At 45.2% G+C, this 26,681-nt stretch overlaps 1 protein-coding gene across 1 annotated transcript in view; it reads right to left on the minus strand.

Moving 5' to 3' along the window:
- adamtsl2 (ADAMTS like 2) overlaps positions 1 to 26,681 on the minus strand; it is a 241,285-nt gene that overhangs the window by 47,283 nt on the left and 167,321 nt on the right. The window contains exons 15-16 of the mRNA XM_087998112.1: positions 10,142 to 10,297; positions 790 to 960 (exon numbers count right to left, since the gene is read on the minus strand). Coding sequence (XP_087854238.1) covers positions 790 to 960; positions 10,142 to 10,297 — 327 coding nt within the window. The remainder of the gene's footprint in view (positions 1 to 789; positions 961 to 10,141; positions 10,298 to 26,681) is intronic.

Consider the following 26,681-nt stretch of genomic DNA (forward strand, 5'->3'; position numbering starts at 1 on the left):
GTGGTGGAACTGGTCCTCCTGGGAGTTGATTCAGCAGAGACGGAGGAATTAGGAATACGGGATAGCATTTTTGCAGGAGGCAGGATAGGAAGAGGTGTAATCCAGGTAGCTGTCGGAGTCGGTGGGTTTGTAAAAAATGACACTGTTAAGTCGGTCATCAATGATAGAGACAGAGAGGTCCAGGAAGGGGAGGGAAGTGTCAGAGATGGTCCAGGTGAATTTAAGGTCGAGGTGGAATGTGTTGGTGAAGTTGATGAACTGTTCAACCTCCTCGTGGGAGCACGAGGTGGCACCGATGCAGTTATTAATGTAGCGGAGGAAAAGATAGGGAGTGGTGCCGGTGTAACTCCGGAGGATGGACTGTTCCACATAGCCGACAAAGAGACAGGCATAGCTGGGATCCATGCGGGTGTTCTGTGATTGTAATGAGGTCAGCCAGGTGGGCTTCCTGGAATGTGTTCCATAACTGGGGCTGTTAATCTGGTCTAATCAGAGAGCCTTGGCTGATATATATATATAAACATAAGTGTCAGAGGTTCTGCTGAGAACTGGCTTTGAGGTTGCTGGATTAGTGTCAAAGACTTTCTATAGGTATATGTAGGGTGATTTGGGACACCAAACGTTTTGGAGTTATTTCACTTGCTAACAATACTAAATTTAGTAATGGAAATACACTGTAGTATGCAATGAAGGTTTACACATATTTAAAATGTAATGCCATTTATACTTGGAAAAAAATATAAAGATAGTTTAAATATGAAAACAGAAATGAAACATTTCTCTACTTACTCGTTCCCAATCCTGGGCCAGCCAATGAGGTGGACAATCTTTGGCTCCACAGGGATGTATGCCATGAGGCTTTGATTGAGGATTACATTGGGATTCAGGCATTACTCTTCCTTCTGAATTCTTGCAGTACACATGTCTTATCATTCTTCCCTGCCCACAAGGCCCCGAGCACTGAACACACAGAAGAAAAATCATTAATGTAACAGATTACAGATTTTGATAATGCTTCAATTTCTTCCAACTGTATTGGAGTTACTTTTAAATTAACACAGAATAATACACTATTTGTCGGTAGTTATTGCACATGGAAATTCTTATATAAATTCAAACTTCATAAAATTAAACAATGCTCATAGATATTATTAACTTTATTTCCCAAATAAAAGTTTTAGACTTCCTACTGTGGAAACAGACCATTTGGGCCAACAGATCCACACCGACCCTCCAAAGAGTATCCTACCCAAACTCATTCCCTTACTCTAATACCCTATATTTCCCCTGACTAATACACCTAGCCTACACATCCTGAACAGTATGGGCAATTTAGCATGGCCAATTCACCTCACCTGCACATCTTTTGGACTGTGGGAGGACACCGGAGCACCAGAGGAAACCCATGAAGACACGGGGAGAATGTGCAAACTCCATGTAGACAGTCACCAAAGGTCCCTGGTGCTGTGAGGCAGCAGTGCTAACCACTGAGCCAGCATGGCACCCTAAATGTCGTATATTATTGATAAGCATGTCCCAAGTCTTTTGGTAATAATATTAGATAGAAATTATGTGCAAGGTTAAGGTGAAAAATCAGAAAATTGGCAGAAGTTATAAAAGTTTGTATTTATGCATGAATAGATTCAAGTACAGCTTCTCCCTATTGTTATTAGACTTCTGAACGGACCTCTCAAATTTTAAATTTAATGTTGATCTCGCTCTCTGTGCACCATTTCTGCAGTCATAACTTTGTGTCCTTCACTCTGTTCTATTACTGTATGCATTTTATTGTTATTATAAATCATAACTATATGTTATGATCTGCCTGTACTGCATGCAAAACAACAACTTTTCACTGTATCTAGGTATATGTGATAATAATAAATCAAATCAGATAGCAATGCTTATTTAAATGTTCGGTGCAGGCAAGAGAGATCAAAATTACCTCTTTTTGCACTGTAACAGTTCTGTGATTCTATGGGTGGAAGCTGAAAGGATATTTTCCTAATGGCAGAAGTAGAACTATGGAACATCATTTAAAAATAAAGGATCGCCACCTAAATCGGAATTCATGTAAAGACCATTTTTATTTTTGGATCATGGACTAAAAAATGGAAAAGATATTTCTTTGAACCAAGGGACGGTCGAAGAAGGCATTGCAGGTTTAAAAAGATATTGGAATTCATTCAGAGTTATATCGATAATACTGCCTTAGTTAAGCAGTGGAGGAGAATGCTGGAAACCTTGGCTAAATGGATGAATGATCGGAGCAGTTTTGCCCAGTGACAGACATTTCATTAGTTTTTCCAATCAGGACAGTTGTGTGTGCATTCAGAAGAATTCAGCATAGAAAAACTTCTTGACTGGTTCCTGGGCAAATGACTACAGCTTTATGTTTGGACAATGCAGTCTGTGAAATAAAGAGCACTTAAATCTCCCTTCTGAGAGTGAAGAAGTAAAAGAAAATTCCGAGTTACTAGTGGAAGTGGTTGAGGCGGGTACATTAACAACATTTAAAAGGCATTTGAACAAATACATGAATAGGAAAGATTTAGAAGGATATGAGCCAAGTGCAGGGAAATGGGGTTAGTGTTGATGGACAGTTTGGTTGGCATGAACCAGTTTGGGGAAAGTATATTGCAGATGATGGAGATCACAGTCATGATTAGAGTGGTGTGGAAAAGACACAGCAGGAGGTCAGGCAGGATCCAAGGAGCAAGAAAATCGTTGTTTCGGGCAAAAGCCCTTCATGAGGAATGAGGCAGGAAGCCTTGGGGGTGGAGAGATTAATGGAAGGGGGTGGGGCTGGGAGGAAGATAGCTGAGAGTGCAAAAGATAGATGGAGGTGGGGGTGAAAGTGATAGGTCGGAGAGGATGTTGGAGCGGATAAGTGGGAAGAAAGATTGACAGATGGGACAGACCATGAGGACGGTGCTGATCTGGAAGGTTGGAACTGGGGTAAGGTGGGGGGAGGGAAATGAGGAAACTAGTGAAGTCCACATTGATGCCATGGGGTTGAAGTGTCCGAAGGCGGAAGATGAGGCATTCTTCCTCCAGGCCTTGGGTGATGAGGGTGTGGCGATGGAGGAGGCCCAGCACCTGCATGTCCTCGGCAAAGTGGGAAGGGGAGATGAAATGTTCAGCCACGGGGGTGGTGGGGTTGAATTGGTGCAGGTGTCCTGGAGATGTTCTCTGAAGCGCTCTGCGAGTAGGTGTCCTGTTTCCCCAATGTAGAGGAGACTGCATCAGGAGCAACGGATACAGTAAATGACATGTGTGGAAACGCAGGTAAAACTTTGATGGATGGGGAAGGCTCTTTTGGGGCCTTGGATGGAGGTGAGGGGGGGGAGGTGTGAGCACAGGTTTCGCAATTCCTGTGGTGCCAGGGGGAGGTGCCAGGAGGAGACAAAAGGTTGTTAGGGTCGTGAACCTGACCAAGTAGTCGTGGAGGGAACAGTCTTTATGGAAAGTGGTAGGGGTGGGCAGGGAAATATATCTCTGGCGGTGGGGTCTATCTGTCGGTGGCGGAAAAGGCAGAGGATGATGCAATGTATGCAGAGGTTGGTGGGGTGGAAGTTGAGGACCGGGGGTTTGGTCCTTGTTGCGGTTGGAGGGGTGGGGTTCGAGGGCAGAGGTGCGGGACGTGGATGAGATGTGCTGGAAGGCATTATCAAATATGTGGGAGGGGAAATTGTGATCTTTAAAGGAGGAGGCCATCTGGTGTGTTTTGTGGTGGAACTGGTCCTCCTGGGAGCAGATGAGGCAGAGGAGGAGGAACTGGGAATAAGGGATAGCATCTTTGGAGGAGGTAGGGTGGAAGAAGGTGTAATCCAGGTAGCTGTGGGAGTCGGTGGGTTTGTAGAAAATGTCAATGTTGAGTCGGTCACCGTTGATGGAGATGGAGAGGTCCAGGAAGGGAAGAGAGGTGTCAGAGATGGTCCAGGTGAATTTAAGGTTGGGGTGGAATGTGTTGATGAAGTTGATGAACTGTTCAATCTCCTCATGGGAGCACGAGGTAGCGCCGATGCAGTCATCAATGTAGCAGAGGAAAAGGTAGGGAGTGGTGCCGGTGTAACTCCGGAAGATGGACTGTTCCACATAGCCGACATGAAGACAGGCATAGCTGGGGCCATACGGGTGCACATGACTACCCCTTTTGTCTGGAGGAAGTGGGAGGATTTGAAGGAGAATTGTCCTCCGTGCTGTAGGAATCTATGAGTCTACTCTAGCTCTCTTAATATTCCCTTCTTTAAAAGGAAAAAAACCCTGAGACATCTGGAAATCGTCAAATTCTTAACCCAAGAATAACTAAACTGTAGCAACTCATCGATGACATCTTAAAGGCTGTGGAGAACATGGTGTAGTTTCCTGCTCCGGGGAAGTACTGAATGACAAAGGGTAATCTACCCATTAACAAAGAACTGGCCCATGTTCTCGGACTCAGGGAGGGAACCTGGACTCATGCCATAACTGTGCTTAATTGACTTTTCGCATTCTTTCCCTACTCATAATATTTGTATCTTGTGTTTGTATTTGTATGGGATTTTGTTTTGAAATAGGTAGAGTTTAAGTTATCTATTTTGTGTCATTAGTTAAAAACACAATTTCATTGCAATAAATAGTTATTTTTTGTTTGATAAAACCTGGTGTGCATATTTTTTCAATCTCAATTAGACAATTTGTGACAAATTCAGAAATAGTTAGGCTTGATTTTCAGCACACTATCCAACAGAGTTGTGACAAACAGTAATTATTTCTCCCAGTGGAACATGAGATTGTGGAACTCTTATCCATGAAGGATCACAAAATATTTTTAAGACAGAGGTAGATAGATTCTACTCGAAGAAAGGAGTCAAAGGGTATTGGCACAGATAGAAAATGGAATTGAGGTCATAATCTGGGGGGTGGAATCGGATGCTATAGTGGCGGCAGCACTATGTCTCAGTGCTTTAGTCTTGATTTGGGGGGGCACTGCACACGCTGACCAAGGGCATGATGCAATACAATTCTGAAGGGAGCCAGAAGGATTTTGAAGTGAATCGCACTGTAAAGCATGGTTGGGAAATTGTAATGAAAAGTTGAGAGGTTGTGGAATTTGAATGAGAACACCAAGCATTTTAATGTCACATGCATGGATCTGGGTAAGAAAACAAAGTCGGTATAGTCAGATGTAGATGGATTGGGTGAGAATTATTGGCTGATGGGATGGTTACTAGGAAGGGGATGCAGGTATTTGTGGGGTTACTGACGTGGTCAGGGTGAGGGCTGAGGATCACTCGAACAAAAACATTCAGTATCACTTTCCATAGTACTGGAAATCACAAGTGAGCAATGGAAAGAAAATGGTTGTGACCACACTGAGTGGGAAAGTAAGTGATGCGACCTGCGAGGGAGGGGGCTGTGTTCAGAGGGTTTTTAAAAAGGGGAAGAATGTAGGTTATATGCCACTAAAAGATTTAGTGCAAAGTCCTGTACGATATACATTCCCTGGCCACTGCACAACTGATCCTCTCTGAAGGCTGCACCTCTCTGGCGCAGCCAATGCTGGACAACTCTTTTGCCATTTGTCATAGGCAGAGGCAATCACTCGCTAACGAGTATGATTGTCCACCTAGAAAATTCCGTGTCACTGGTCATGGATTCTGTAGGTCTTTGCGTGGCTGATGAGCATGATTCTGAAGTCATACCTCCAACAACACATCTGGCACATGTTTTCAGGAGGTGAAATTGGTCCTTGGCCTTTCGTTCGTTGACATTCCTTTCTCTGGTTCCTTTTCCATGCTTCCTCTTGTCGCCTGGTATTCTCAAAGTATTCTGTCCCTTCATACAGGACTTTCTTCCAATGTGATTTCTTCTGCACGAGGGTCTTCCATGTGTTGACATCCAATGCTAGGTGCATGTCTGTATTCTATCCACTGTTTTAGCTAATTGGACTGTCTTATATGTATTTCTACTGTTACTGTTTTGTGATGACTGAAAGTGGGGTTTGAGGTTTGTCCTCATTTCCCTGAAAACTGATTGAACGGTAGGGTTTAGGGCCTGGCTTTGCTGTTCCTCTCCCTTGTAAATTGCTGTTTCTCTGTATACAGCTGTTAATGTTAACTGTTTTGTAAACTGTATTGTTTAATAAAATAAAAAAACTAAACAGGAGTGTCCTGGAAGGTGTGTCAGGGTGGAGCGAGAGCCGGAAGGGGCATAGGGGCAGGCTGCCTTAGAGTGGCCGGACGATGGGAGGGACGAGTGGCTTGCTGGGTTGTCAGGGTTGTCTATGATATATGCACTGTTTCATTGATCGGTTTACCGGACTGTCTGTATGTGATTGTGTCTACTGTTTCCTTCTTGATTGATGTAAGGTGGGATTCAAGGTTCATCCTCGTTTCCCTGTGAACTGGTTGTAAGGTGCGGTTTGGGGTCTGGCATTGCTACCCCGTTCCCCTGTAAATTGCTGTTTCTTGTATACAGTTGTTAATGTTAACGGTTTGTTTGTAATTTGTACTGGTTAATAAAATAAAAAAACAACAGGAGTGTCAGAAGCTCTGCTCACTCACAACCAGCTCTGAGGAATCTGTACTATGGACATTTGAATACAGAATGAGTTGATGATGGGATACCAGCCTCTGTGGAGTTATTTCAGTGGCAACAAGGATGGAATGCAAACATAGCTGCATTAGTGGGACAGTGCACAGAGTGCCAACAAGGACAAAATTCACCATCAGCAATGCAAATGCCATTCATAAGATTTAAATGTTTTAGTAGGTTTAGAGGTGGGGGTAAAAGAGGGGGAGGTGTGGCATTGCTTGTCAAAGACAGTATTACAGCGGTGGAAAGGACGATGGATGAGGACTTGCCATCTGAGGTAGTTTGGGCTGAGGTTAGGAATAGGAAAGGTGAGGTCACCCTGTTGGGAGTCTTTTACAGGCCTCCTAATAGTCCTAGAATCATTGAAGAAAGGATTGGGAAGGTGATTCAGGAGATGAGTGACAGTAATAGGGTGGTTGTTATGGGGGACTTTAACTTTCCTGATATTGATTGGGAAAGCTATAGCTCAAGTTCGTTAGATGGGTCAGTGTTTGTTCAATGTGTGCAGGAGAGTTTCCTGACACAATATGTGGACAGGCCAACAAGAGGTGAGGCCATACTGGATTTGGTTCTGGGTAACGAACCAGGCCAGGTGTTAGAATTAGAGGTAGGTGAGCACTTTGGGGATAGTGACCATAATTCGGTGATTTTTACACTCGTGATGGAGAGGGATAAGTGTGTACTACAGGGCAAGAATTATAGCTGGGGTAAGGGAAATTATGATGCGGTGAGGCATGACTTAGGATGTGTGGCTTGGAAAAGTAGACTCCAAGGCAAGAGTGTAAATGATATGTGGAACTTGTTCAAGGGGCAACTATTGAGTGTCCTTGATAATTATGTACCTGTCAGGCAGGTAGGAAAGGGTCGTGCGAGGGAGCCGTGGTTTAATAAGGAATTGGAATCCCTTGTTAAATGGAAGAGGGCGGCCTATCTCAAGATGAGACGTGAAGGTTCAATTGGGGCGATTGAGAGTTATAGGGTAGCCAGGAAGGACCTGAAGAGAGAGCTAAAAGCAGCAAGGAGGGGACACGAAAGGTCCTTAGTAGATAGGATTAGGGAAAACCCTAAGGCTTTCTATAGGTATGTTAGGAATAAAAGAATGACTAGGGTAGGAATAGGTCCAGTCAAGGATAGTAGGGGGAAGTTGCGTGTGGAGGCGGAAGAGATTGGGGAGACACTGAATGAATACTTTTCTTCAGTATTCACTCAGGAACAGGGCATTGTTGTCGATGAGAATACTGAGGCACAAATAAGTAGAATGGATGGCTTTGAGGTATGTAGAGAAGAGGTGTTGGAAATCCTGGAAAAGGTGAAAATAGATAAGTCCCCTGGGCCTGATGGCATTTATCCTAGGATTCTCTGGGAAGCAAGGGAGGAGATTGCAGAGCCATTGGCCTTGATTTTTATGTCCTCTTTGTCTACAGGAGTAGTCCCAGAAGACTGGAGGATAGCAAATGTGGTTCCCTTGTTCAAAAAGGGGAGTAGGGATAGCCCTAGTAACTATAGGCCGGTGAGTCTCACTTCTGTTGTGGGCAAAGTCTTAGAGAGAATTGTAAGGGATAGGATTTATGCACATCTAGATAGGAATAATGTGATCAAGGATAGTCAGCATGGTTTTGTGAAGGGCAAGTCGTGCCTCACAAACCTTATTGAATTCTTTGAAAAGGTGACGAAGGAGGTTGATGAGGGGAAAGCGGTAGATGTGGTATATATGGATTTTAGTAAGGCGTTCGATAAGGTTCCCCATGGTAGGCTACTGCAGAAAATACGGAGATATGGCATTGAGGGTGAGTTGGAGGTTTGGATTAGGAATTGGCTGGATGGAAGAAGACAGAGGGTAGTAGTTGATGGCAAAGTTTCTTCATGGAGTGCCGTCACTAGCGGTGTTCCGCAAGGATCTGTTTTGGGACCATTGCTGTTTGTCATTTTTATAAATGACCTGGAAGAGGGGTTAGAAGGTTGGGTGAGCAAGTTTGCGGATGACACGAAAGTCGGAGGAGTTGTTGACAGTGAGGAAGCATGTGGCAGGTTACAGCAGGATATAGAGAAGCTGCAGAGCTGGGCAGAAAGGTGGCAGATGGAATTCAATGTAGCTAAGTGCGAGGTGATTCACTTTGGGAAGAATAACAAAAAGATGGGGTACTGGGCTAATGGTCGGATACTTGGTAGTGTGGATGAGCAGAGGGATCTTGGTGTCCATGTACACAGATCTCTGAAAGTTGCCACCCAGGTAAATAGTGCGGTGAGGAAGGCATATGGCGTACTGGCTTTTATTGGTAGAGGAATTGAGTTCCGGAGTCCTGAGGTCATGATGCAGTTGTATAAGACTCTGGTACGGCCGCATCTGGAATATTGTGTGCAGTTTTGGTCGCCATACTATAGGAAGGATGTGGAGGCATTGGAACGGGTGCAGAGGAGGTTTACCAGGATGTTGCCTGGTATGAAAGGAAAATCGTATGAGGAAAGACTGAGGCACTTGGGGCTGTTTTCACTAGAGAAAAGAAGGTTTAGGGGTGACTTGATTGAGGTGTACAAGATGATTAGGGGGTTAGATAGGGTCGACAGTATGAACCTTTTCCCGCGTATTGAGTCGGGTATTACAAGGGGGCATAGCTTTAAATTAAGGGGGGGTAGATATAGGACTGATGTTAGGGGTAGGTTCTTCACTCAGCGAGTCGTTAGTTCATGGAATGCCCTGCCAGTAACAGTGGTGGACTCTCCCTCTTTATGGGCATTTAAGAGGGCATTGGATAGGTATATGGAGGATAGTGGGTTAGTGTAGTTTAGGTGGGCTTGGATCGGCGCAACATCGAGGGCCCAAGGGCCTGTACTGCGCTGTATTCTTCTATGTTCTATTTCGCTAAGCGAGAGAGACAGTTTAATTCAGGGGATGAAGTTAGGTGTCAAAATCATGGAAATGGCCCTACATGGGTAAGAAGCATGGATGATGTATGGTCAGGTCCCGTGACGTACAAAGTTCAGTTCGGTGAGTTGGTCCCTAAACAAGCACATGGTCTACATGAAAGTTGCAAACTTGCGAACAGAACAGGAGCAAAATCGACATTCTGGACAAAAGCCTTTCATCAGGAATCGCCTCATTCTTGATGAAGGGTTTTTGTCCAAAATATAAATTTTCCTGCTCCTCGGTTGATGCCTGACCTGCTGTGTTTTTCCAGCACCACTCTAATCTTGACTCTAAACTCCAGCATCTCCAGTACCCACCTCCGCCTACTAACCAATGCCACCTGTTGCCAACTGGAAGCAAAAACTACCTAGCAATTAGAATCAACTATTTTAACAGATCGCAAAACACAGTTACAACCTTTTCATCCAGATTGGCTACACTGGCTTTTCCTTCTGGGATGGCAGCGATAGTCAATTGCTTATCCAAGTTCAGCATGCTTTTTTTTTTAAGGATAGCATTGTCTATAACCTGACTAATTAACAGGGATTAAATTGTGACATGGATGTTTCCTTCCTTTTGGGATTTTAATTTCACTTACATGAACAAGATGAAAGAAGAAAAAAAGAAGTTGTGCAAGCTGTTCTAAGCTGGACTTACCGGGCCCCAGTCTGAGACTGTCCACTGTCGATCACAAGGGGGTCCAACGCAATCTTTCTGAGATGGTGGCTTTGTTTTCTCATCACACAACCACTCTTCCTTTGAGCACCTTACCTCTCTGGTTACGGTAACCCGTTCTGCACACTTTGCTGTACACTGGAAAAGAAAATACAATGATGTATGAACCACAGAATAGAACTTTATTCTTTGTTACACCTCTTCCACTCTGCAGGATTCCTATTCAACTGTTAATGAGGGTAGAAGCCCGTGGAATTGAAGGCAAACTACTGACTTGGTTGGGAAACCTGTTGAGTGGCAGGCAACCGGAAGTGGGGATTATGGGTAGTTACTTAATTTAACAGTATATGAATTACACAAGGATCTGTGTTGGTGCCTCAATTATTCACATTATTTAATGACAACTTGGATAATGGCAGAGAAAGTCATTTCTCCAAACTTACTAATGACGCAGTTGGGCAGCATCATAGACAAGTGTAGATGTCAGCATAAAATTACAAAGGGACATTGATAGACAAAACCTCAGCAGTACTGAGTATAGCAATGGCACAAACCATACACTGGGTTGGAGGGTTCAATGACCCCACCAGGAGTGGCTGAACAGCAGCACTACTGATTGAGTTGGTTGGGTGCTAAAGGATATTGCTGCTAAACTGTGTCTGCAGCAAGTGGTGAGGGAACCAAGAGGGAAAAATATACTTGACCTCATTCTTACCAATCTGCCAGCTGCAGATGCATTTGTCCATGACAGTATTGCTAAGAGTGACTACCACGCAGTCTTTGTGGAGATGAAATCCTGCCTTCACATTGACAATAACTTCCATCATGTTGAGTGGCACTATCACTGTGCTTAATGGGACAGACTTCGAACAGATCTAGTCACTCAAGACTGGGCATCCATGAGGTACCGTGGGCCATCATCATCATCATCAGAACTGTACTCCAGTAACAATGTGTAACCTCATAGCCTGGCATGTCCTTCACTCAACTACTACCATCTAGCCATGGGATCAACCTTGGTTCAATGAAAAGTGCAGGAGGGTATGTCAGGAACCGCACCAGGCATATCTGAAAATGAAGCGTCAACCTGGTGAGGGTAACAAACAGAACTACTAGCGTGCCAAACAGCAAAAGCAGCAAGCAATAGACAGAACTAAGTGATTCCACAACCAGCAGATCAGATCTAAGATCTGCAGTCCTCCCACATCCAGTCAAAAATGGTGGTGGACAATCAAACAACTCACTGGAGGAGATGGCTCTGCAAATATCCCCATCCTCAATAACGGAAGAGCCTAGCACATCAGTGCAAAAAATAAGGCTGAAGAATTCAAAGTAATCTTCAGCCAGACATCAAAGACTTTCCCTCCATCATTAGGTCAGAGGTAGAGATGTTTGCTGATGATTACACATTGTCAGCATCATTCATGACTCTTTGGAGACTGAGGAGAAAGTGAGGTCTGCAGATGCTGGAGATCAGAGCTGAAAATGTGTTGCTGGAAAAGCGCAGCAGGTCAGGCAGCATCCAGGGAACAGGAGAATCGACGTTTCGGGCATAAGCCCTTCTTCAGGAATGAGGAAAGTTTGTCCAGCAGGCTAAGATAAAAGGTAGGGAGGAGGGACTTGGGGGGAGGGGCGTCGGAAATGTGATAGGTGGAAAGAGGTCAAGGTGAGGGTGATAGGTCAGACTGGGGTGGGGGCGGAGAGGTCAGGAAGAAGATTGCAGGTTAGGAAGGCGGTGCTGAATTCGATGGATTTGACTGAGACAAGGTGGGGGGAGGGGAAATGAGGAAACTGGTGAAATCCGAGTTCATCCCTTGTGGTTGGAGGGTTCCTAGGCGGAAGATGAGGTGCTCTTCCTCCAACCGTCGTGTTGTTGTGGTCTGGCGATGGAGGAGTCCAAAGACCTGCATATCCTTGGTGGAGTGGGAGGGGGAGTTGAAGTGTTGAGCCACAGGGTGGTTGGGTTGGTTGGTCCGGGTGTCCCAGAGCTGTTCTCTGAAACGCTCCGCAAGTAGCCGGCCTGTCTCCCCAATATAGAGGAGGCTACATCGGGTGCAGAGGATGCAATAGATGATGAGTGTGGAGGTTCAGGTGAATTTGTGGCGGATATGGAAGTTTTCTTTGGGGCCTTGGAGGGAGGTGAGGGGGGAGGTGTGGGCGCAAGTCTTGCACCTCCTGCGGTTGTCCTTTGGGGCCTTGGAGGGAGGTGAGGGGGGAGGTGTGGGCGCAAGTCTTGCACCTCCTGCGGTTGTCCTTTGGGGCCTTGGAGGGAGGTGAGGGGGGAGGGGTCCTTTGGGGCCTTGGAGGTGCTCCCACGAGGAGGTTGAACAGTTCATCCACTTCACCAACACCTTCCACCCCGACCTCAAATTCACCTGGACAGTCTCAGATCGTAGGATATGTGGAACAGTCCATCTTCCGCAACTACACTGGCCCCACCCCCCACCTTTTCCTCCGCTACATCGATGACTGTATCGGCGCCGCCTCGTGCTCCCACGAAGAGGTTGAACAGTTCATCCACTTCACCAACACCTTCCACCCCGACCTCAAATTCACCTGGACAGTCTCAGATTCCTCCCTCCCCTTCCTCGACCTTTCTATTTCTATCTCAGGCGACCGAATCAACACGGACATCTACTACAAACCGACCGACTCCCACAGCTACCTGGACTACACCTCCTCCCATCCTGCCCCCTGTAAAAACGCCATCCCATTCTCCCAATTCCTTCGACTCCGCCGCATCTGCTCCCAGGAGGACCAGTTCCAAAAACGTACAACTCAGATGGCCTCCTTCTTCAAGGACCGCAATTTCCCCTCCGACATGGTCGACGATGCCCTCCACCGCATCTCTTCCACTTCCCGCTCCTCCGCCCTTGAGCCCCGCCCCTCCAACCGCCACCAGGACAGAACCCCACTGGTCCTCACCTACCACCCCACCAATCTCCATGTATAGCGCATCATCCACCGTCATTTCCGCCACCTCCAAACGGACCCCACCACCAAGGATATATTTCCCTCCCCTCTCCTATCAGCATTCCGTAAAGACCACTCCCTCCGTGACTCCCTCGTCAGATCCACACCCCCCACCAACCCAACCTCCACTCCCGGCACAAGGGATGAACTCGGATTTCACCAGTTTCCTCATTTCCCCTCCCCCCACCTTGTCTCAGTCAAATCCATCGAATTCAGCACCGCCTTCCTAACCTGCAATCTTCTTCCTGACCTCTCCGCCCCCACCCCAGTCTGACCTATCACCCTCACCTTGACCTCTTTCCACCTATCACATTTCCGACGCCCCTCCCCCAAGTCCCTCCTCCCTACCTTTTATCTTAGCCTGCTGGACAAACTTTCCTCATTCCTGAAGAAGGGCTTATGCCCGAAACGTCGATTCTCCTGTTCCCTGGATGCTGCCTGACCTGCTGCGCTTTTCCAGCAACACATTTTCAGCTCTTCAGAAACTGAGGCAGTCCTTGTTCAAGTTCAACAAGATCTTTCCTGACCATTCTCTGAAGCCCTTCATTCTCCCATTCTCCAAAAGTGTGACACTGCAGGTCACAAAATCTCAGGGAAATCCTGTCTCTTTTAGAAGGGATTCCAGTCTTGAAACCCCCTCAAAACCACTCAGACTGCCACAATGGCTGCTTGGTTATTCAATCTCCTTCTCTGAAACTGTATTCCATTAGTTTCTTGAGACTACATTTCAGCATCTACTCATGATGGCACAATTCCAGTTCTTTCGCACACAGCTCACTCGCTTGGTATTGCTGCTGCTTAGCCACACCTGTTAGTGGATACTGAAATCCCCATTTTGTGCTCTTGCCACTGTCTGTGTTTCGCCCAAGCGTTGTTCAACACCGAGGAGTACTGATTCATTAGTAGAGAGAAAATGCTACAAGGTTTCCTTGCCCATGTTTAACCTGAAGTCATGAGGCTTCATGGGATCTGGAGTCAATGTTGAGGTGAAGCTTAGTGCTAAAACAAATAGAGTTGCCATCTCTGGTTTGTTCCCTGTGCCACAGGAAAGCAAGGTGAGGAATAGAGAGAGAGAGGAGTTGAACACATGGCTACAAGGATGGTACAGGAGGGAGGGTTTTGGATACCTAGAAAATTGGGGCTCATTCTGGGGCAGATGGGACCTCTACAAATAGGATGGTCTTCACCTGAACCAGAGGGGTTCCAATATCCTGGGGAGGACATTTGCTAATGCTATTCGGAAGAATTCGGAAGAGTAAACTAATTCAACAGGGGGATGTGAACCTAAATTGTAGTTCCAGTGTCTGGGAAGTTGAGAGTAGTGATTCAGAAATGAGGTTTCAAGGTTGCAAGAGTTCACCGGCGACCAGGAAGGTGATTTGAAGTGTGTCTACTTCAACGGCAGAAACATCCAGAGTAAGGTGGGTGAACTTGCAATATGGGTTAGTACCAGATACATTGTTATGGCCATTTTGGAGACATGGATAGAGCAGAGACAGGAATGGTTGTTGCAGGTTCTGGGATTTAGGTGTTTCAGTAAGAATGGAGATGATGTAAAAGAGGGGCAGGTGTGGCACTGTTAGTCAAGGACAGTATTACAGTGGCAGAAAGGGAATTTGATGACTCGTCTACTGAGGTAATATGTGCTGAGGTTAGAAACAGGAAAGGAGAGGTCACCCTGCTGGGCATTTTCTATAGGTCTCCAAATAGTTCCAGAGATATAGATGAATGAATATCAAAGATAATACTGGATAGGAGCAAGAGTAACAGGGTAGTTGGTATGGGGGAATTTAACTTTCCAAATATTGACTGGAAATACTACAGTTCAAGTACTTTAATTGGCTCAGTTTTTGTTCAATATGTGCAGGAGGGTTTCCTGACACAGTGAGTACATAAGCCAACAAGGGGCAAGGCCACATTGGATTTAGTACTGGATTCAATACTGTTAGATTTGCAGGTAGGTGAGCACTTTGGTGATAGGGACCACAATTTGGTTATGTTTACTTTACTGATGGAAAGGGATAGGTATATACCGCAGGGAAAGAGGTATAACTAGGGGAAAGGCAATTATAATGCAATTAGGAAAGAGTTAAGATGTATAGGATGGGGAAGGAAACTGCAGGGGATGGACGCAATTGAAAAGTGGAGCTTATTTAAGGAACAGCTACTGTTGGTCCTTGATAAGTATGTACCTGTCAGGCAGGGAGGAAGTTGTTGAGCGCAGGAGCCGTGGTTTACTAAAGAAGTTGAAGAAGTTGTCAAGAGGAAGAAGGCGGCTTATGTCTGGTGGAGATGTGAAGGAGGAGAAAGTGAGGACTGCAGATGCTGGGGATCAGAGCTTAAAAATGTGTTGCTGGAAAAGCGCAGCAGGTCAGGCAGCATCAAAGGAGAAGGAGAATCGACGTTTCGGGCATAAGCCCTTCTTCAGGAATGGAAATGTGAAGACCCAGTTAGGGTGCACGAGTGTCACAAGTTAGCCAGGAAAAACCTAAATAAAGAGTTAAGAAGAGCCAGGAGGGGACATGAAAAGTCATTAGGCATAGGATCAAGGAAAACCCTGAGGCTATCTATTGATATATCAGGAAAAAAAGAATGACTAAAATATGATTAGGGCAATTAAGGACAGTAGTGGGAAGTTGTGTGTGGAGTCAGAGGAGATAGGGGAAGCAGTAAATGAATATTTTTCATCCGTAGTCACACTAGAAAAAGGCATTGTTGGCGAGGTGAATACTGAGATACAGGCTACTAGACCAGGTGGGATTGAGGTTCACAAGGAGGAGGTGTTAGCAATTCTGGAAATGTGAAAATAGATAAGTCCCTTGGGATGGATGGATTTTATCCTAGGATTCTGTGGGAAGGCAGGAAGGAGATTGCAGAGCTTTTTGCTTTGATCTTTAGGTCATTCAGGAGCTCAGGGAGTTAGGCTGGAAGCTAAAAGCTCGGACGGACAGAGTCATCATCTCTGGGTTGTTGCCGGTGCCACGTGACAGTGAGGCAAGGAATAGGGAGAGCGTGCAGTTGAACACGTGGCTGCAAGGATGGTGTAGGAGGGAGGGCTTCAGGTAGTTGGACAATTGGACTGCATTCTGGGGAAGGTGGGACCTGTACAAGCAGGATGGGTTGCACCTGAACCAGAAGGGCACCAATATCCTGGGAGGTAGGTTTGCTAGCACTCTTCGGGGGGGGGTTCAAACTAATTTGGCAGGGGGATAGGATCCGGACTTGTAGTCCAGCAAGTAGGTTAGCTGTTTTTCAGGATGTCCAAGAATGTATGGAGGTTTTGGAGAAGATAGCACTGACAGGGAATACTTGCGGACACAGAGATGGGCTCAAGTACTTCAATGCAAGGAGTATCAGAAATAAGGTGGGTGAACTTAAGGCGTGGATCGGTACTTGGGACTACGATGTTGTGGCCATCACGGAAACGTGGATAGAAGTGGGACAGGAATGGTTGTTGGAGGTTCCTGGTTACAGCTGTTTCAGTAAGATTAGGGGGTGTGGTAAAAAAGGAGGGGGGGTGGCGTTGCTAATTAGAAATGGTATAACGGCTGCAGAAAGGCAGTTTGAGGGGGATCTGCCTTTGGAGGTAGTATGGGCTGAAGTCAGAAATAGGAAAGGAGCAGTCACCTTGTTGGGTGTTTACTATAGGCCCCCCAATAGCAGCAGAGATGTGGAGAAACAGATTGGGAAACAGATTTTGGAAAGTTGCAGAAGCCACAGGATAGTAGTTATGGGTGATTTCAACTTCCCAAATATTGATTGGAAGCTCTTTAGATCAAGTAGATTGGACAGGGCAGTGTTTGTGCAGTGTGTCCAGGAAGCTTTTCTAACTCAGTATGTAGGTTGTCCGACCAGAGGGGAGGCCATTTTGGATTGGTTCTTGGTAACGAACCGGGACAAGTGATGGGCTTGTTAGTGGGTGAGCATTTTGATGATGGTGACCACAATTCTGTGACTTTCACCTTGGTTATGGAGAGAGGTTTTACAATTGGGGGAAGGGTAAATACAATGCTGCAAGACAGGATCTGAGGAGCATAAATTGGCAGCACAGGCTGTCAGGGAAGGATGTCGTTGAAATGTGGAACTTTTTCAAGAAACAGATATGATGTGTCCTTGATATGTATGTACCTGTCAGGCAGGAAAGAGATGGTCATGTGAGGGAACCTTGGTTGACGAGGGAGGTTGAATGTCTTGCAAGGAGGAAGAAGGAGGCTTACATAAGGTTGAGGAAACAAGGTTCAGACAGAGCATTGGAGGGATACAGGATAGCCAGGAGGGAGCTGAAGAAAGGGATTAGGAGAGCTAAGAGAGGGCATGAAAAATCTTTGGCGGGTAGGATCAAGGATAACGCTGAAAATGTGTTGCTGGAAAAGCGCAGCAGGTCAGGCAGCATCCAAGGAACAGGAGAATCGACGTTTCGGGCATAAGTCCTTCTTCAGGAATGACACTTTCTTCATTCCTGAAGAAGGGCTTATGCCCGAAACGTCGATTCTCCTGTTCCTTGGATGCTGCCTGACCTGCTGCGCTTTTCCAGCAACACATTTTCAGCTCTGATCTCCAGCATCTGCAGTCCTCACTTACTCCTAGGATCAAGGATAATCCCAAGGCCTTTTATGTGTATGTGAGAAACATGAGAATGACGAGAACGAGGGTAGGTTCGATCAAGGACAGTAGTGGGAGACTGTCGGAAGAGATAGGAGAGGTCTTGAATGAGTACTTTTCTTCAATATTTACAAATGAGAGGGACCGTATTGTTGAAGAGGAGAGTATTAAATGGACTGGTAAGCTTGAAGAGATACTTGTTAGGAAGGAAGATGTGTTGGGCATTTTGAAAAACTTGAGGACAGACAAGTCCCCCGGGCCTGACGGGATATATCCTAGGATTATGTGGGAAGCAAGAGAGAAAATTGCAGAGCCGTTGGCAATGATCTTTTTGTCTTCACTGTCAATAGGGGTGGTGCCAGGGGACTGTTGTGCCCCTGTTCAAAAAAGGGAATAGGGATAACCCCGGGAATTACAGGCCAGTTAGTCTTACTTCGGTGGTAGGCAAAGTAATGGAAAGGATACTGAGGGATAGGATTTATGAGTATCTGGAAAGACACTGCTTGATTAGGGACAGCCAGCATGGATTTGTGAGGGGTAGGTCTTGCCTTACAAGTTTTATTGAATTCTTCGAGGAGGTGACCAAGTATGTGGATGAGGGTAGAGCAGTGGATGTAGTGTACATGGATTTTAGTAAGGCATTTGATAAGGTTCCCCATGGTAGGCTTATGCGGAAAGTCAGGAGGCATGGAGTAGTGGGAAGTTTGGCCAGTTGGATAGAAAACTGGCTAACTGGTCGAAGTCAGAGTGGTAGTAGATGGTAAATATTCAGCCTGGAGCCCAGTTACAAGTGGAGTTCCGCAGGGATCAGTTCTGGGTCCTCTGCTGTTTGTAATTTTTATTAATGACTTGGAAGAGGGAGTCGAAGGGTGGGTCAGTAAATTTGCAGATGATACGAAGATTGGTGGAGTTGTGGATAGTGAGGAGGGCTGTTGTCGGCTGCAAAGGGACTTAGATATGATGCAGAGCTGGGCTGAGGAGTGGCAGATGGAGTTCAACCCTGTCAAGTGTGAGGTTGTCCATTTTGGAAGGACAAATAAGAATGCAGAATACAGGGTTAACAGTAGGGTTCTTAGTAAGGTGGAGGAACAGAGGGATCTTGGGGTCTATGTTCATAGATTTTTGAAAGTTGCCACTCAGGTGGATAGAGCTTGTAAGAAGGCCTAGGGTGTATTAGCGTTCATTAGCAGAGGGATTGAATTCAAGAGTCGTGAGGTGATGTCGCAGCTGTATAGGACCTTGGTTAGGCCACATTTGGAGTACTGTGTGCAGTTCTGGTCGCCTCATTTTAGGAAAGATGTGGAAGCTTTGGAGAGGGTGCAGAGGAGATTTACCAGGATGTTCCCTGGACTGGAGAATAGGTCGTACGAGGATAGGTTGAGAGTGCTAGGCCTTTTCTCATTGAAACGGCGAAGGATGAGGGGTGACTTGACAGAGGTTTATAAGATGATCAGGGGATTAGATAGAGTAGACAGTCAGAGACTTTTTCCCCGGGTACAACAGAGTGTTACAAGGGGACATAAATTTAAGATGAAGGGTGGAAGGTATAGGGGGGATGTCAGGGGTAGGTTCTTTACCCAGAGAGTGGTGGGGGCATGGAATGCGCTGCCTGTGGGAGTGGCAGAATCAGAATCATTGGTGACCTTTATGCGGCAATTGGATAAGTACATGGATGGGTGCTTAAGCTAGGACAAATGTTCGGCACAACATCGTGGGCCAAAGGGTCTGTTCTGTGCTGTATTGTTCTATGTTGTATGTTCTATCTATAGGAATAGTGCAAGAAGACTGGAGGGTGGCAAATGTTGTTCACTTGTTCAAGAAGGGGAGTAGAGACAACCCTGGTAAATATAGACCAGTGAGCCTTACTTCGGCTGTGGGTAAAGTGTTGGTAAAGATTATAAGAGATAGAATTCATAATCATTTAAAGAGGAATAAATTGATTAGGGATAGTCAACACAGTTTTGTGAAGGGTAGATCATGCTTCACAAATCCTTATTGAGTTCTTTGCGATGGTGACCAAACAGGTAGATGAGGGTAAAGCAGTTGATGTGATGTATATGGACTTCAGGAAGGCATTTGATAAGGTTCCTCATGGTAGGCTAATGCAGAAAATACAGAGGCATGGGATTGAGCGTGATTTAGCAGTTTAGATCAGAACTTGGCTCGCTGAAAGAAGACAGAGATTGGTGATTGACGGGAAATGTTCATCCTGGAGTTCAGTTACTAGTGGTATACCACAAGGATCTGCTTTCGGGCCACTGTTGTTTGTCAGTGTTCTTAAGGACCTGGATGAGGGCGTAGAAGGAGGGGTTAGTAAATTTGCAGGTGACACTAAGGTCGGTAGAGTTGTGGATAGTGCAAAAGGATGTTGCAGGTTACAGAGGGACATTGATAAGCTGCAGAGCTGGGCTGAGAGGTGGCAAATGGAATTTAATACGGAAAAGTGTGAGGTGATTCACTTTGGAAGGAGCAACAGGAATAAAAAGCTCATAATTGTAAGATCCTTGATCGTGTGGATGAGCACAGAGATCTCGATGTCCATGTACATAGATGCCTGAAAGTTGTCACCCAGATTGATAGGATTGTTATGAAGGCATACGGTGTGTTAGCTTTTATTAGTAGAGGGGATTGAGTTTCAGAGCCACGAGGTCATGCTGCAGCTGTACAAATCTCTGGTGTGCTGCACTTGGAGTACTGCGTACAGTCTGGTCACCACATTATAGGAAGGATGTGTAAGCTTTGGAAAGCGTTCAGAGATTTACTAGGATGTTGCCTGGCATGGAGTGAAGCTCTTATGAGGAAAGGCTGAGGGACAAAATGCTCTTTTTGTTCGAGAGAAAACGGCTGAGCGGTGACTTAATTGAGACATAAGATAATTAGAGGGTTAGATAGGGTGAACAGTGAGAGCCTTTTTCCTTGAATGGTGATGGCTAGCATGAGGGGACATAGTTTTAAATTGAGAGGTGATAAATATAAGACAGATGTCTGAGCTAGTTTCTTTACTCAGAGTAGTATCGACATGGAACGCACTGCCTGCAACAGTAGTAGATTCGCCAACTTTAAGGGCATTGAAATGGTCACTGGATAAACATAGGGATGAAAATGGAATAGTGTAGGACTCTTAGTAGTGTCATTGAACAGAGAGACCTAGGGGTTCAACTATATAGTACTTTGAAAGTTGCACTGCAGGTAGACAGGGTGGTAAAGAAGGTATTTAGCATGGTTGCCTTCATTGCTCTGACATTTGATTACAGTTGTTGGGATGTCACGTTGATATTGCGCAGGATGTTGGTGAGTCCACGTTTGGAGGAAGGATATTATTAAATTGGAAAGAGTTCAGAAAAGATTTACTAGGATGAAATGGGAATGGAAGGTTTGAGTTTTAAGGAGAGACTGGATAGACTGGGACTTTATTCACTGGAGCGAAGGAGGTTGAGCGGTGACTTTACAGATATTTTTAAGCTGAGAGAAAAAAGCTTTAAAAAGGACCTGATTGGCGCCTTTTTTATATAGAGGTTGGTTTGTATTTGAAATGAACTGCCAGCGGAAGTGATTGATTGCAGGTACAGTGACAACATTTAAGAGACATTTGGACAACTACATGAATAGGAAAGGCTTCGAAGGATAAGTGCCAAAGGCAGACAAGTGGGACTAGTTTAGCTTGGGAAACGGATGGCATGGATGAGTTGAACCAAATGGTCTTTTTCTGTGCTGTATGACTCTATGTACTCTCCACACATCCCATTTACTAACATTTAGATTTTCACTAACTCTCTGGAGGGCAAACTAAATCCTTCACCAGCACAACAGTTTGAGTAACCCTTGTATTCCTTTGTAAAGTTATGCATCGAGATCCTTTCAAGGAAAAGAGATTATCTTCCCTTTCAAAAAAACTCTTCATTCTCTTGTTTTTGCTGTGAACTTCTTCTGTACTCCCAGCAGTGTTTACCTCCAGTCTCTGAGCTGTAGTTAAAGATACACTCCGATTCATGGTCTCTTCGAGTCATGGAAACAGATCCTTTAGACCAACTAATCCATGCATACCATAATACCAGATTACACTAGTCCCACCTGCCAACACTTGCCCATATCCTTCCAAACACTTCTTATTCATGCACTTATCCAAATGTCTTTTAAATATTGTAACTGTACCTGCAACCACCACTTCTTCTGGCAGTTCATTCCACACATGAACCACACTGTGGAAAAACGTTGCCCCTCATATCTTTTTCAATCTTCTCTTCTTATATTATAAATATGCCTCGTGTTTTGAAATTTAAAACCCTAGGAAAAAGACACCTGCCATTCACCTTACTTATGCCTCTTATGATTTTATAAATCTCTACACAGACACCCCTCAACCTCCCATGCTCTAGTGAAAAACATCCCAGCCTATCCAGCCTCTCCTTCTATCTCTAACCCTCCAATCCAGGCAACATCCTGGTAAATCTTTTCTGAATCCTCTCCAGTTTAATAGTGTCTTTCCTAGAACAGGGTGACCAGAACTGCTTACAGTACTCCAGAAGAGGCTTCACCAATGTCCTGTACAACGTCAACACAGTGTCTATTTCCATGCTGTATGACTCTTCGATCCAAAAGGTCTATGCCGAACATAATCCCAAACTAAACAAGTCCCACCATCTGCTCCTGGCCCTCAAATAAACCTTTCCTACACATGTATCTATCCAAATGTTTTTTAAACGTAATTGTACCCTCATCCACCATCAGGAAGTTCATTCCACACTTGAACCACCCTCTGTGTAAAAGATTTGCCTCTGCTGTCTTTTTAAAATCTCTCTCCTCTCATTTTGAAATCCCTCATCTTAGGGAAAAGGCAACTATCATTAACTCTATCTCGACCTTATTATTTTATACAGGTCTATCAGGTCACCTTTCAACCTCCAACATTCCAGTAAAAAACATCCAAGCCTATTCAACCTTTCTTTATAACTCAAACCTTCCACACCTGGCAACATCCTGGTAATTTTCTTCTAAACCCTGTCCAGCTCGATAATATCCTTTGTATAACTAGGTGACCAGAACTAGGATACCGTATTCCAGAACAGGCTCCACCAACGTTCTGTATAACCTCAAATGGCATTCCAACTCTGATACTCAAAGGACTGAGCAATAAGGCAAGCGTGTCAAACATCTTTTTAACAACCCTATCTATACGTGACACAAACTTCAAAGACTTATGTACCTTGGCCCCTCTGCTCTACAACAGTGAGTGAGTTTTGAGAAGGTTTGTAGCTCAGGTTGAGGTTCTGGATGTAGGTTTGCTCGCTGAGCTGGAAGGTTCATTTCCAGATGTTTCATCACCCTACTAGGTAACATCTTCAGTGGGCCTCCGGGCGAAGCATTGGTGGTGCCGTGGTCAGCCCAGTGTGGGGCCTCCTGGAATGGATTGTATGGGGGAAGCATGGCAAAGAGGAGGAGATCAAGCCCCCGCTTCCCCAGCACCACCACCACCATCATCATCAGGAAGTGCAGTCCCAGCATGGCTAAGCACTTTCAAAAGGCTGTAATGTTTGACGCTTAGATGTATTCTTCTATTTTTTGAATTAGTACTAAAAATTACTGTAAAGTAGTCTACCCGTACCCACAGGGTTTATGTTCCAGGATCTACTGCAGAAGCCCAAAACCATGGATAGGATCAAACCATTTAAACAGGAAATGTACCTTCCCGGCAGCCTCCTGGTTCCGGAATGTTCTCTATACAGAGGAACCCTGAATATCCGAACAAGATGGGCGGATAGTATTTCGTTCGAATAATTGATTATTTGGATAACATTCAATGCCTCTCCTCTGGGACTCGGAGTTTTCTGAAGTTGTCTTTTTCCTCACTCTGCCTGCTTTGCTCCCTCTCTCTGTCTCAGGAGGGTTTGTTTCTGAGCAGATGCACACTTGTGTGGAAGGGACTTGCAACATTGCTGTAGCCTATCCCCACCACTGTTTCACTTCAATGGGATTGACAGAGTGAGCACTTGCTGTGTCCGCTCACTGTTCAGGAGACTAGGCAGCAGCACACCGCGCAACACCCCAGACTCCCAAGCCCCCGCCCCGGCGCACCCCTGGCCTTCCATGTGCCACAGCACCTCCATTCCCCCCCCCTCGCTTTGTGTTAAGGGTTTAGATGGAAAGGAATTTGTTAAGTGTGTACAAGTCAATTTTGTGATTCAGTATGTGGATGTACCTACTAGAGAAGGTGCAAAACTTGAACTACTCTTGGGAAATAAGGCATGGCAGGTGACTGAGATGTCAGTGGGGGAAGCACTTGGGGCCAGCGACTATCATTCCATTAAATTTAAAATAGTGGTGGAAAAGGATAGACCAGATCTAAAAGTTGAAGTTCTAAATTGGAGAAAGGCTAATTTTGATGGTATTAGGCAAGAACTTTCAAAAGCTGATTGGGGGCAGATGTTTGCAGGCAAAGGGATGGCTGGAAAATGGGAAGCCTTCAGGAATGAGATAACAAGAATCCAGAAAAAGTATATTCCTGTCAGGATGAAAGGCAAGGCTGGTAGGTATAGGGAATGCTGGATGATGAAAGAAATTGAGGGTTTGGTTAAGAACAAGAAGGAAGCATATGGCAGGTATAGACAGGGTAGATTGAGTGAATCCTTAGAAGAGTATAAAAGCAGTAGGAGTATACTTAAGAGGGAAATCAGGAGGGCAAAAAGGAGACATTAGATAGCTTTGGCAAATAGAGTTAAGGAGAATCCAAAGGGTTTTTACAAATACCTTAAGGACAAAAGGGTAACTAGAGAGAGAATAGGGCCCCTCAAAGATCAGTAAGGTAGCCTTTGTGTGGATCCGCAGAAAATGGGAGAGATACTAAACGAGTATTTTGCATCAGTATTTTCTGTGGAAAAGGATATGGAAGATATGGAATGTAGGGAAATACACGGTGACACCTTGCAAAATATCCATATTACAGAGGAGGAAGTGCTGGATGTCTTAATACGCATGAAGGTGGATAAATCCCCAGGACCTGATCAGGTGTAACCAAGAACTCTGTGGGAAGCTAGAGAAGTGATTGCTGGGCCTCTTGCTGAGATATTTGTATCATCGATAGTCACAGGTGAGGTGCCAGAAGATTGGAGGTTGGCTAACGTGGTGCCATTGTTTAAGAAGGGTGGTAAGGACAAGCCAGGGAACTGTAGACCAGTGAGCCTGATGTCGGTGGTGGGAAAGTTGTTGGAGGGAATCCTGAGGGACAGGATGTACATGTATTTGGAAAGGCAAGGACTGATTAGGGATAGTCAACATGGCTTTGTGCATGAGAAATCATGTCTCACAAACTTGATTTGAGTTTTTCGAAGAAGTAACAAAGAGGATTGATGAGGGCAGAGCAGTAGATGTGACCTATATGGACTTCAGTAAGGCATTCGCCAAGGTTCCCCATGGGGGACTGGTTAGCAAGGTTAGATTTCATGGAATACAGGGAGAACTGGCCATTTGAATACAGAACTGGCTCAAAGGTACAAGACAGAGGGTGGTGGTGGAGGGTTGTTTTTCAGACTGGAGGCCTGTGACCAGTGGAGTGCCACAAGGATTGGTGCTGGGTCCTCTACTTTTTGTCATTTATATAAATGATTTGGATGCGAGCATAAGAGGTACAGTTAGTAAGTTTGCACATGACACCAAAATTGGAGGTGTAGTGGACAGCGAAGAGGGTTACCTCAGATTACAACAGGATCTGGACCAGATGGGCCAATCGGCTGAGAAGTGGCAGATGGAGTTTAATTCAGATAAATGTAAGGTGCTGCATTTTGGGAAAGCAAATCTTAGCAGGACTTATGCACTTAATGGTAAGGTCCTAGGGAGTGTTGCTGAACAAAGAGACCTTGGAGTGCAGGTTCATAGCTCCTTGAAAGTGGAATTGCAGGTAGATAAGATAGTGAAGAAGGCATTTGGTATGCTTTCTTTTATTGATCAGAGTATTGAGTACAGAAGTTTGGAGGTCATGTTCCGGCTGTACAGGACATTGGTTAGGCCACTGTTGGTATATTGCGTGCAATTCTGGTCTCCGTCCAATTGGAAAGATGTTGAGAAACATAAAAGGTTTAGAAAAGATTTACAAGGATGTTTCCAGGGTTGGAGGATTTCAGCTGTAGGAAGAAGCTAAACAGGCTGGGGTTGTTTTCCCGGGAGCATCAGAGGTTGAGGGGTGACCTTATAGAGGTTTACAAAATTATAAGGGGCATGGATAGGGTAAATAGACAAAGACTTTTCCCTGGGATCGGGGAGTACAGAACAAGAGGGCATAGGTTTAGGGTGAGAGGGGAAATATATAAAAGAGGCCTAAGGGGCAACGTTTTCACACAGAGGATGGTGCGTGTATGGAATGAGCTGCCAGAGGAAGTAGTGGAGGCTGGTACATTTGCAACATTTAAAAGGCATATGGATGGGTATATGAATAGGAAGGGTTTGGAGGGATATGGGCCGGGTGCTGGCAGGTAGGACTAGATTGGGTTGGGATATCTGGTCGGCATGGACGGGTTGGACCGAAGGGTCTGTTTCCATGCTGTACATCTCTATGACTCTATGATAATTCCTGCTTTTTATTTATATGTTTGGGGTTCTTTGGGTTGGTGATGTCATTTCCTATGGTGATGTCATTTCCTGTTCTTTTTCTCAGGGGGTGGTAGATGGGGTCTAACTCCTTGTGTTTGTCGATAGATTGCCATGCTTCTAGGAATTCCCGTGTGTGTCTCTGTTTGGCTTGTCCTAGGATGGATATGTTGTCCCAGTCGAAGTGGTGTCCTTCTTTATCTGTATGTAAAGATATTAGTGAGAGAGGGTCATGTTGTTTTGAGGCTGGTTGATGTTCATGTATCCTGGTAGCTAGTTTTCTGCCTGTTTGTCCAATGTAGTGTTTGTTACAGTCCTTGCACGGTATTTTGTAAATGACATTAGTTTTGCATGTTGTCTGTATAGGGTC

The sequence above is a fragment of the Chiloscyllium plagiosum genome, unplaced genomic scaffold, assembly GCF_037043375.1.
Source record: "Chiloscyllium plagiosum isolate Xiang-an unplaced genomic scaffold, Cpla_swu_hap1 HiC_scaffold_21, whole genome shotgun sequence".
Lineage (NCBI taxonomy): Eukaryota > Metazoa > Chordata > Chondrichthyes > Orectolobiformes > Hemiscylliidae > Chiloscyllium > Chiloscyllium plagiosum.